This window comes from Corylus avellana, chromosome 1 (assembly GCF_965113065.1).
Source record: "Corylus avellana chromosome 1, dhCorAvel1.hap1.2, whole genome shotgun sequence".
Taxonomy (NCBI): domain Eukaryota; kingdom Viridiplantae; phylum Streptophyta; class Magnoliopsida; order Fagales; family Betulaceae; genus Corylus; species Corylus avellana.
This window is the reverse complement of record NC_142490.1, coordinates 24,237,162-24,248,876: the sequence shown is the minus strand read 5'-3', so window position 1 is coordinate 24,248,876 and position 11,715 is coordinate 24,237,162. Positions and strand designations below refer to the sequence as shown.

Sequence of the window (11,715 nt, the reverse complement as noted above, 5' to 3'; positions counted from 1 at the left end):
TTTTTTTTTTTTTTTTTTTTTTTTTTTTCCAAGTTTTGTGAGTCATCGGAGAGCCAGTTCCCAAATCTTCCAGACCACACCCCCACTTCTCAACTTCCTCTCATCTTTCTCTAAAAGGTAATTTAAAAAATATATATAATAATTACCTCTTGACTTTTTAGTTTAATTTTTCAGGTTCATACCCCGGATATCATTGGGACAGAAAATTTACACTTTAAGATTTATGCACGATTTAATTTAGTATTTTTTAATATATTTATTTCCTAGATCCATAACATACTCGTGTGGGTTTTATTTATTTACTTCTTCCTTTTTTAAAACTTGTTAAAGGTTTAATAACTACTAACCGGCGGTTATAAATAACAATTAACCACCTAAAACAGTGTGAAGGCGGTTAGCGAATTGGACTAATCACCTTTCAACAAACTTCTAATTTTTTACAATTTCACCCATATATTAGATTTTTCTATTAAATCCTATCAAAATCCTTAAATACAATTGTTTCATTTTTCTGTAAAAATAAATATAAAAAAAAATTGCAAAGATTCAGGTTCGAGTACTTTTGCAAATTTCGTTAAATCTTAACAAACACCTATGTCAGGATTCGACATCTAAGCAATCTTATCTGAAGTCCGAAAATTGGTGAATAAGAACGGCACAAAACTAGAAGCTCTTTTAGTATATCGTAAGGATTGGAACATATGGAGGAAGTAAATAAAAGATACAAACCTTTTTGAACAAAAAGCACAAAGACTTGCAGTACTAGAGGATAAAAGAAGGGGGTAAAAAATAAACATTTCATGCATTTGAAGCAAGGAATACAGACCAAGAGGGGACCTCAACTCCTTTGTGCTAAGAAAATCAACTATTGATTTTGGCCTAGAAAAGTTGGGTACCTCACAATCCAAAGAGTAGTTTTCTTTATTTTTTTCGAATTCCCAGACACCCATTTACAGCATTGATTTAAATCTTCCATCCCAATGAATTCCACCATTTCAGAAGAATCAACTTTTATCTACTCCCTTAATCAAATGAGCCTCATAGTCATCAAGTAGACAAGAACCAATTGTTTCAGAAACTTTTTAAGGATTTTACAGTAAAATACATTATATGGATAACCATAGATGCACCTTGTAAATCATATAGAAGATGTAAAAAAATGCAAAAGCTAGAAGTCTACTTCCACCATGCATGCACCTTGTAAATTAAATGACTATACCAAGGAATGCACCAGAATACAAAATTTTAAAGCAATACTGTTGACAATCACATAAATATAATCAGTTAGGAATAGAAAGTTTATGCAACAATTTCCATCGGCTAGCATTATATCATCTCTATTTAAAATAGAAAAAGGAAAAGCTCACATTCTATAGACCATTTCAATATGCACATACCTTTACATTGATCAAATAAAGATCAGTATGAGTTCTACAGTGTTCTTACACAGTACTTTGAAATTTTTATTAGCCTTTTTGAAGTCTCCTTGGTTGTGATAGTATGATAACATTTTTATGAACAGCCTACCTTGTGAGTGATAGTTGTTTTTCATTTTCGATTCCTTCCAGCTGGAAGTACAATGAAGTTGTCTTAAATCATGATTTTTTTTTTTTGGCCCCATAGTGTAAAAGCACATTCCAATGATTTGATGTTGTCTAAGTTTCTTATACCCTTCAAGGCCCAGCAATTATCTCTTGACTTTAAACTAATCTGCTAGTTTTGGCGTGATAATAGAAAAATATATCCTTCTCTATCTGCCTGGGGAAAGCAAGGCAGATGTACTTCAATTATGAACTAGCAATATATACTACAAATGACAGCAGAAAACAAGGACCAAAATCACTTTCATATGGTGACAAGAACTCAAATTAAAGGCAGGCAATGATGAGATTCGTGGGAATTAAAGAGAGATATAAAGCTTCAAAAAACTGTTCATGCATTTGGAACTAACCAGGATACTTGAGCAACCAACAATTTTCATTAAAAAAACACCCAGTATACTTGACCTTAAATGAGGAAGAAAAATAGCATGATTGCCTAATTATATTTGAAACTAGTATTTTTATGCAAATTATGCATTTGTAAAAATCCATCCGCCCCAAACACGACACAACAGAGCTCAGAACAAAAAACAATCAATAAATGTATTTTCAGCATAGTAACTTCTAAGACTTGTCATGTATCATGTATCTACCTCTGCTTATATTCTTCTTTCTTTCTTTTTGGATGAATACCTTGTGCTTGTATTCGTTTTTTGTTTTTGTTTTCTTTTTTGGATGAATACCTTGTGCTTATATTCAGTAGAACAAGGCTCTCCACATAGTTATCCAAAGAAAACCAGTCCCATAGGTCAAGATTGTGAATTTCCAAAGTTTGTTGGCTAGGGTCGTAAGAAAACAACCATCTATTCCGGACCAGTAGAAGTTCACCATTCTTTGTAAGGCCTAACACATCATGCAATCCGTCCTCAAACATGTCGATGTCGATGTCAATATCGAACAGCTTCGTCCAAGATTCCGCTACTCCATACTCCTTCATCACCCACACAGAGTAACCCTGCCATAGTAGCGCATGCAACCCATCAACTTGTCCCACCATAACACTCGAGAATTTATCTCCTTGCATACTCTTAGGCATAGCCAATTCATGAAAGGCCTCATCCACCATATCAAACGACACGATCACATTGCAAAACGCGCCCCGGTGTCGCATAGTGTGTGCTGGCCAGTGTAGCGCTCCATTCAAGAAAACAGTAGTAACACTCGTAGAAGACATAGGGAGGACCGGGGGTCTTCATAGAGCGCCATGCGCCCATTCGAAGCGTATAAATCTCTACTAGAGGTAAATCAGTCTGGGGGTTATTCCCAAACACAAGTCTCATCAATTTGTAATCATCGGTCTTGGGGTCATACCCAAACCCAAGAGAATGATAACATCCAACGCCACGGCCAAAGTTAGGCTCCGGAAGGGAAATAGCTTTTTGAATATTAGGGTTCCAAAGAACATAAAAGCCAACTTTCTTACCCGAAAAATGACCGAAAATATCATCAGCGAGACAATGTAAGCCGTTAGATGATCCAATTATGTACAATATGGAAGGTACGTAATGATTCTATTTCTTGATCGAGAGAAAGCAGGAGGTTATCGTAGTCCGGGTGTTTGGTGAAATGGTTGAGAGAGAAAGGCTCATCGCAAGAATGGAGTGTAACAACTGGTTTCTTGTGTTGGCAGTCGGTATAGCGGAGGAGAATGTAGGGTTGGGGATTGGAAAGAGCGCGATTGAGGTGGGTGGCGATGAAGCTCGGGCTGGAGATGAGAGAGAACCATTTCTTGGAAACGCACCTGAATCTGATGAGCGACTTTACTGGCAGTCTCGACAGGATTTCGATGATCAACTCGTTTGGGAGATTGTCCGACATCATCTTTCTCCTTTCTTTGGTCACTTTTGTGGCATTTCGTGAGAGACTAGGGTTAGGGAATTTTGGTATACATGTCCGAGTTGAGGTGGGGTTGTTTTGATGGGCTCCACCCGACCCGGCCCCCCTGGACCCATTTTAGTGTTATTATTTTGAATTAAATACATTTTAAGTCCCCTAAATTATAGGGATGTCAAAAATTACTGGAAAACCGAAATTGGAACCGAAAAACTGGGGACCTGGTTCCGATTTGAAAAATTCAAAAACTGGGTACCCCGATTCCAATACTCGATTTTTGGTACCTGATTTTTATCGGGAATACCGGAACTGGATTTATATTTTATTAAATAATATTTATATATATTAATATTTTTTAATTTTTTTATGCTTAGGTTTAGGTCTCCCGTCTCCAGTTCTTACTTCTCCCCTAAGTCCCCTTCATCTTCTTTTCTCACATCACGCCGTAAGCCCCTCCTCTTCTCCATTTTCTCCTCTAGTCCTCTTCTTCATTTCACTTCTCCATTTTTACTTTTTATTGTTTTAATGTTTTCTTTATGTACCTAATTTTAAATGATTTTTAGGGTATTTTAAAAAATTGAATTTTTATTTCTAAAGTCCATATAGGCAAAAACATTAATTTTTTAGGATTTTTCGGCTTTTTTAGGTTTATTTTTTAATTATTTTGAACAATCACAACAAATCCTCTTTAATTTAAACAAAAAGACTAATAATTTTTTTTTTTTTTAAAAAAAATGAGCTAACTTTTGAAAAAAAAAAAAAAAGGGCTCATTTTAGGCCCAATACCTAAAATAAGCCCAAAAACCGGTTACCTGACTAGGTAAAACCGGAACTGGCCTGTAACCGGGACTCCGGTTAATCGAGGTCCCGGTTTCCAAAAATTGAGAATCGGGTACCTCGGTTCCGGTTCCAGTTTTGGACAAAAACCGAAAAACCGGATCGGGTTGACACCCCTACTAAATTACCACATTTTTTTATTTAAAAGCCCCACAAACTGACACGTGTACACTTGTATATATAATGCTAGGCCTCATTCTTTTAACCATCTCTATACATTTTTTTTTTTAAAATGTCATTAAATATGTAAGACCGACATGTAAACCTACAAATTTCATTGGATTTGAATCCATTTGAAAAAAAGATGATTGGAAAAATGAAACCTAGCATTTCTATGGCAAACTACTCTTTTGTGGTGAAAAGCTACTCCGTTAGGATTGATCATTAGATTGGATGAAAAACCAAAATCTTCCAAAACTACCATCAATTTACTATTAAAAAAAATCAAATTTACCATTTATAATTATTAACGTGTAAGAAAAGAAAACTAACGTCCAAATAAAAATAAAAACAAAAATTATATTAACAATAAATATCAGAAAAAATAAAATTAAAAAAAAATAATAAAATCTAAGGCGGTTCAGCCATGCACTCCTTTCTTCAAATCTTTTTCAGATCATTTTTTTTTTTACTGAATAATAATTATAAGAGAACAAATTCGGATTTTTCATCTATTCTAACGATCAACCTTAATAGAGTAACATTTTTGACACAAAATGGTAGTTTGATGTATTCAAACGTTAAACATGTCATTTTGTGAGACTTTTGTGAAAATGACCAATATTTCAGACGGCTTAAATATATTTAACCATATTATTTTCTTGTGTTATACACATAAAAATGTTGTCGCCTTGTCATCATAGAAACAAAAAATTGCAAGAATTATTCCGATACAATGCATAAGGTTTGATATTTGAAAGTAGTTGTTTACCTTTGCCAACGCTTGGAAATACAGTCTAAATCAAGGCTTAGCATAGCTTTTTTTAATTTCTTAATTAGTTAATTATTTTCACTAATTAGTCTCTGTATACTACAAGTCTACAAGGTCATTATCTATTTGCAACTGTGAATATAAATATTGACACCTATATATATATATATATATATATATATATATATATATAATAAACTTCACGTAATAATAGTAATTAGTTTGGATTAAAAAAAAAAAAAAAAAAAAAAAACCCTTCAAGTCCCATCAATATAAATCAAATGACAATATGCAATTCAACCAAAACATCCGAGATGATAATAAATTATTACTTATCCTAAAATCGCAAGTTAAGATTGATACTCAAGCTTATGAGAAGTAATGGTTTGACTGCTTGGTGCAGGTGCCAACTATATATTACACATAACAAATTTACTTTAAATTATAAATATATTTAAGATTCAAAATAAAAATCTGGTTTTTTTTTTTTTTTTTTTTTTGGTGGCTTTCTTTTATGATTTTCTTTTGATCTTTTGAACGGCGGTGGTTTTCGGTTCGAGTAAGGGTTGGGTTACGCTGGGCTGTTCACAGTAGTGTTCTATATATTATTATTTTGAAATTTTAGAGGGGGGAACTGAAGAAGCCTAAAAGAGAAGAGATATAAGTCAAGGAGAAGTACAAGAAGCACAGAGGTGGGGAGAAAGAGACAAGAGGGAGTCGATGAATGACAATTGTCAATCTCATTTTTCAATTCATCATAAGCTACTAAATACATTAGAAAAGCATGTTCAAATAGTTCGAGGGCTCATTTGGTTCACGTAATGGGTATTCTGATAGAAAAATGAATAGTACTTATAGGAAATAGGAGATAGTGAATTGGAAAAATTATTCTTATTCCTTAATTTGGTAACAATATACATGTTTTAATTAGAATTGAACCAAAGTTACAAAAAAAAAAAAAAAAAACACACACACACACACAAAACATTGAGTTGCAATGGGTGACCCGCAACCCCAATGTAGGACCTAGGGTGGTCGCACTACCCTTGGTGGATTTGGGAGTGGCCTTAGCCACTTAATGGCTAGGCCACTCCTGGTGGATTTGGGGGTGTCCTTGGGCACCCCTAATGGCAATGAGGGAGGGCATGGCCACCCTCGATGCTAGTTAGAGGTGGCCAGGCCACTCCCAATGAGCGTCGGGGGTGGCCTTCCACTGAGGGTGGTGTGACAACCCACATGTCCTATAGTGGGTGGCCGATCACCCACAGCAACTCTACGTTTTTGTGTGTTTTTTTGTTTTAAATAAAATAAATAAATAAATTTAAGGTTGAAAGAAAAATTGGAAGAAAATAGTTTTTTTTTTTTTCTTTCTTGGAAAATGTTGTCTATTCCTTAAGGGAATAGTTATGCGATGAGAATAACTATTCCTAAGAATAGGTCTCTACAAAATGAAAGAATGACTATTCTTGGGGTCTATTTCACGAACCAAACGGGACCTAAGAGTTATACCCTAACCCTATTGATAATTGGGGTAATGGCCCGCTAAAATAACATAAAGTCCACAAAAATTATGCAACCCATATGAAAGCTAAATAATAAAATAGAGGAAACTTCACCTTAAACCCCTGAATTACCATGCGATTTGACAAGCCTCTCAAACTTCAAAACCTCTCAATTTGAACTACTGAACTTTCAATTACATTCAATTTGAACCCCTCCGTCAGATTTAGCCATTAACTTCTAACGACAGTACCTAAAAAGACCAAAATATCTATGATTTTCATTTTTTTTAAAAAAAAGCTAGAGAAACCTTGGAATTAAGGATAAATTTGAAATTTTATAAAAAAAAGTCAGGGGTATAAATATTATTGTCTCACTTTTAACGTTTAAAAGTAGTTTTTTTTTTTTTTCCAAGTTTTGTGAGTCACCGAAGAGCTAGTTCCCAAATCTTCCAAACCACACCCCCACTTCTCAACTTCCTCTCGTCTTTCTCTGAAAGGTAATTTAAAATATATATATAATAATTACCGCTTGACTTTTTAGTTTAATTTTTCAGGTTCATACCCCGGTTATCATTGGGACAGAGAATTTACACTTTTAGATTTATTCGCGATTTAATTTAGTATATTTTTTAATATATTTATTTCCTACATCCATAACATATTCGTGTGAGTTTTATTTATTTACTTCTTCCTTTTTTAAGACTTGCTATAGGTTTAATAACCACTAACCGACGGTTATAAATAACAATTAACAACTTAAAATAGCGTGAAGGCGGTTAACAAAATTGGACTAACCACCTTTCAATAAACTTTTAATTTTTTACAATTTCATCCATATATTATATTTTTCTATTAAATCTTATCAAAATTCTTAAATACAATTGTTTCATTTTTCTGTAAAAATAAATATAAAAAAAAAAAAAATTGCAAAGATCAAATTTCATTAAATCTTAACGAACACCTATGTCAGGATTTGACATCTAACCAATCTTATCTTAAGTCCGAAAATTGGTCAATAAGAACGGCACAAAACTAGAAACTCTTTTAGTATATCGTAAGGATTGGAACATATGGAGGAAGTAAATAAAAGATACAAACCTTTTTGAACAAAAAGCACAAAGACTTGCAGTACTAGAGGATAAAAGAAGGGGGTAAAGAATAAACATTTCATGCATTTGAAGCAAGGAAAGCAGATCACCTAAGAAAATCAACTATTGATTTTGGCCTAGAAAAGTTGGGTCCTCACAATCCAAAGAGTAGTTTTCTATTTTTTTCAAAGTCCCAGACACCCATTTACAGCTTTGATTTAAATCTTCCATCCCAATGAACTCCACCATTTCAGGAGAATCAACTTTTATCTACTCCCTTAATCAAATGAGCCTCATAGTCATCAAGAAGACAAGAACCAATTGTTTCAGAAACTTTTTAAGGATTTTACAGTAAAATACACTATATGGATAACCATAGATGCACCTTGTAAATCATATAGAAGATGTAAAAAAATGCAAAAGCTAGAAGTCTACTTCCACCATACATGCACCTTGTAAATTAAATGACTGTACTAAGGAATGCACCAGAATACAAAATTTTAAAGCAATACTGTTGACAATCACATAAATATAATCAGTTAGGAATAGAAAGTTTATGCAACAATTTCCATCGGCTAGCATTATATCATCTCTATTTAGAACAGAAAAAGCAAAGGCTCGTATTTCTGTAGACCATTTCAATATGCACATACCTTTACATTGATTAAATAAAGATCGGTAAGAGTTCTGCAGTGTTCTTACACAGTACTTAGAAATTTTTACTAGCCTCTTTGGAATCTCTTTGGTTGTGATAGTTTGATAATATTTTTATGAACAGCCTACCTTGTGAGTGATAGTTGTTTTCATTTTTGATTCCTTCCAGCTGGAAGTACAATGAAGTTGTCTTAAATCATGATTCTTTTTTGGCCCCATAGTGTAAAAGCACATTCCAATGATTTGATGTTGTCTAAGTTTCTTATACCCTTCAAGGCCCAGCAATGATCTCTTGACTTTAAACTAATCTGCTAGTTTTGGCGTGATAATAGAAAACTATATCCTTCTATATCTGCCTAGGGAAAGCAAGGCAGATGTACTTCAATTATGAACTAGCAATATATACTACGAATGACAGCAGAAAACAAGGACCAAAATCACTTTCATATGGTGACAAGAACTCAAATTAAAGGCAGGCAATAATGAGATTCATGGGAATTAAAGAGAGATATAAAGCTTCAAAAAACTGTTCATGCATTTGAAACTAACCAGGATACTCGAGCAACCAACAGTCATCATTAAAAAAACACCCAGGATACTTGACCTTAATGAGGAAGAAAAATAGCATGATTACCTAATTATATTTAAAACTAGTACTTTTATGCAAATTATGCATTTGTAAAAATCCATCCGCCCCAAACACGACACATCAGAGCTCAGAACAAAAAACAAGCAACACTTGGTAAAAATTAGAATGGGAAATAAATAAATGTATTTTCGGCATAATATCCTCAGCCATATCACATAGTAACTTCCAAGACTTAGTCATGTATCGTGTATCTACTTCTCCTTTAACCTTCTGCTGATATTCTTCTTTCTTTCTTTTTGGATGAGTACCATGTGCTTATATTCAGTAGAACAAGGCTCTCCACATAGGTATCCAAAGACAACCAGTCAAATAGGCCAAAGTGAAAATACCAAGTTTGTTGGCTAGGTTCGTAAGAAATCAACGATCCATACTGGATCAGTAGAAGTTCACCATTCTTTGTAAAGCCTAACACCTCCTGCAATCCTTCCGCAATGTTAATATCGAACAGCTTCGTCCAAGATTCCGCTACTCCATACTCTTTCATCACCCACAAGGAGTGAAACCCCATGTCGGGCCATAATAGCGAAAGCAACCCATCAAGTCGTGCCACCATAAAACTAGAGTCTTGTTCTCCTTGCAAACTCTTAGGCATAGGCAATTCGCGAAAGGCCTCATCCTCCATATCAAACGACACGATCACATTGCGAAACGCGCCTTGGTGTCGCATAGTGTGTGCTGGCCAGTGTAGCGCCCCATTCAAAAAAACTGAGTAACATTTGTGGAAGGAGTAACAGTTGTGGAAGACATAGGGAGGAACCGGGGTCTTCATAGATCGCCATGCCCCGGTTCGAAGCGTATAAATCTCGACTAGAGGTGAAACAGTCTCGCGGTCATACCCAAGAAGTCTAAGATACACAAGTCTCACCAATTTGTAATCATCGGTCTTGGGGTCATACCCAAAGCCAAGAGAACGATAATATTGAATGCCACGGCCAAAGTTAGGCTCCGAAAGGGAAATAGCTTTTTGAATATTAGGGTTCCAAATAACATAAAACTCAACTTTCTTACCCAAAACATTATCGAAAATATGATTAGTGAGACAATGTAGGCCGTTTGATGATCCAACTATGTACAATCTGGAAGGTAATGATTCTATTTCTTGATCGAGAGAAAGCAGGAGGTTATTGTAGTCCGGGTGTTTGGTGAAATGGTTGTGAGAGAAAGGCTCATCGCAGGAATGGAGAGTAACGACTGGTTTCTTGAGTTGGTGGTCGTTATAGCGGAGGAGAATGTAGGGTTGGGGATTGGAAAGAGCGCGATTGAGGTGGGCGGCGATGAAGCTCGAGCTGGAGATGAGAGAGTACCACGTCTTGGAAACGCACTTGAATCTGATGAGCGACTTCACCGGAAGTCTCGTCAGGATTTCGATGATCAACTCGTTTGGGAGATTGTCCGACATCGTCTTTCTCTTTTTCTTTTTGTTCTGTGGCATTTCGAGAGAGACGAGGGTTAGGGAATTTTGGTATACATATCCGAGTTAAGGCGGGGCTGTTTTGATGGGCTCCGCCCGACCCGGCCCTCCCTGGACCCATTTTAGTGTTATTATTTTGAATTAAATACATTTTAAGTCTCTTAAACTACCACTTATTTTTTTAAAAGCTCCACAAACTGACATGTGTGACACTTGTATATATAATGCTAGGCTTCATTCTCCTAACTATCTCTATACAGTTTTTTTTTTTAAAAAAAAAAAGAAAATTGTCATTAAATATGTAGGACCGACATGTAAACCTACAAATATCATTGGATTTGAATTCATTTGAAAAAAAGATAATTGGAAAAATGGAACCTAGCATTTCTATGTCAAACTACTCTTTTGTGGTGAAAGGCTCCTACGTTAGTATTGACCATTAATTAGACGGGATGAAAAACCAAAATCTTCCAAAACTACCATCACTTTACTATTAAAAAAAAAAATCAAATTTACCATTTATAATTATTAACGTGGAAGAAAAGAAAACTAACATTCAAATAAAAATAAAAACAAAAATTATATTACAATAAATATCAGAAAAAATAAAAATAAAATCTAAGGCGGTTCAGCCACTCCTTTCTTCAAATCTTCTTTAGATCAATTTTTTTTTTTACTGATTAATAATTATAAGAGGACAAATTTGGATTTTTCATCTATTCTAACGATCAACCTTAATAGAGTAACCTTTTTGACACAAAATGGTAATTTGATGTATTCAAACGTCAAACATGTCATTTTGTGAGACTTTTTTGAAAATGGCGGATAGCTCTGGGGGCTTAAGTATATTTAACCCTAGTATTTTCTTGTGAATAACACAGGAAAATGTTGTCGTCTTGTCATCATAGAAACAAAAAATTGCAAGAATTATTCCGATACAATGCATAAGGTTTGATATTTGAAAGTAGCTGTTTACCTTTGCCAACGCTTCGAAATACAGTCTAAATCAAGGCTTAGTATAGATTTCTTTAATTTCTTAATTAGTCTTTGTATACTACAAAGGTCATTATCTATTTGCAACTGTGAATATAAATACTGACACCTATATATATATATATATATATATATATATATATATATATAATAAACTTCACGTAATAATAGTAATTAGTTTGGATTAAAAAAAAAAAAATACCTCCGAGTCCCATC

General features: G+C 34.4%; 1 protein-coding gene and 1 pseudogene across 1 annotated transcript; both read right to left on the bottom strand.

The window, feature by feature from the left end:
• Positions 1–2,190: 2,190 nt before the first annotated feature.
• LOC148588151 (F-box/kelch-repeat protein At3g06240-like) lies at positions 2,191–3,419 on the bottom strand (annotated as a pseudogene).
• A 5,878-nt stretch (positions 3,420–9,297) lies between these two features.
• Positions 9,298–10,494, bottom strand: LOC148588150 (F-box/kelch-repeat protein At3g06240-like). Its single transcript, XM_088514377.1, has one exon. It carries the CDS (start codon positions 10,492–10,494, stop codon positions 9,298–9,300), a length of 1,197 nt encoding a protein of 398 aa, XP_088370503.1.
• Between the last annotated feature and the right edge of the window lie 1,221 nt (positions 10,495–11,715).

Bases quoted from the DNA above. Each gene is read 5' to 3' on its own strand.
- LOC148588150 (XM_088514377.1), bottom strand. From the start codon at position 10,494: ATGTCGGACAATCTCCCAAACGAGTTGATCATCGAAATCCTGACGAGA.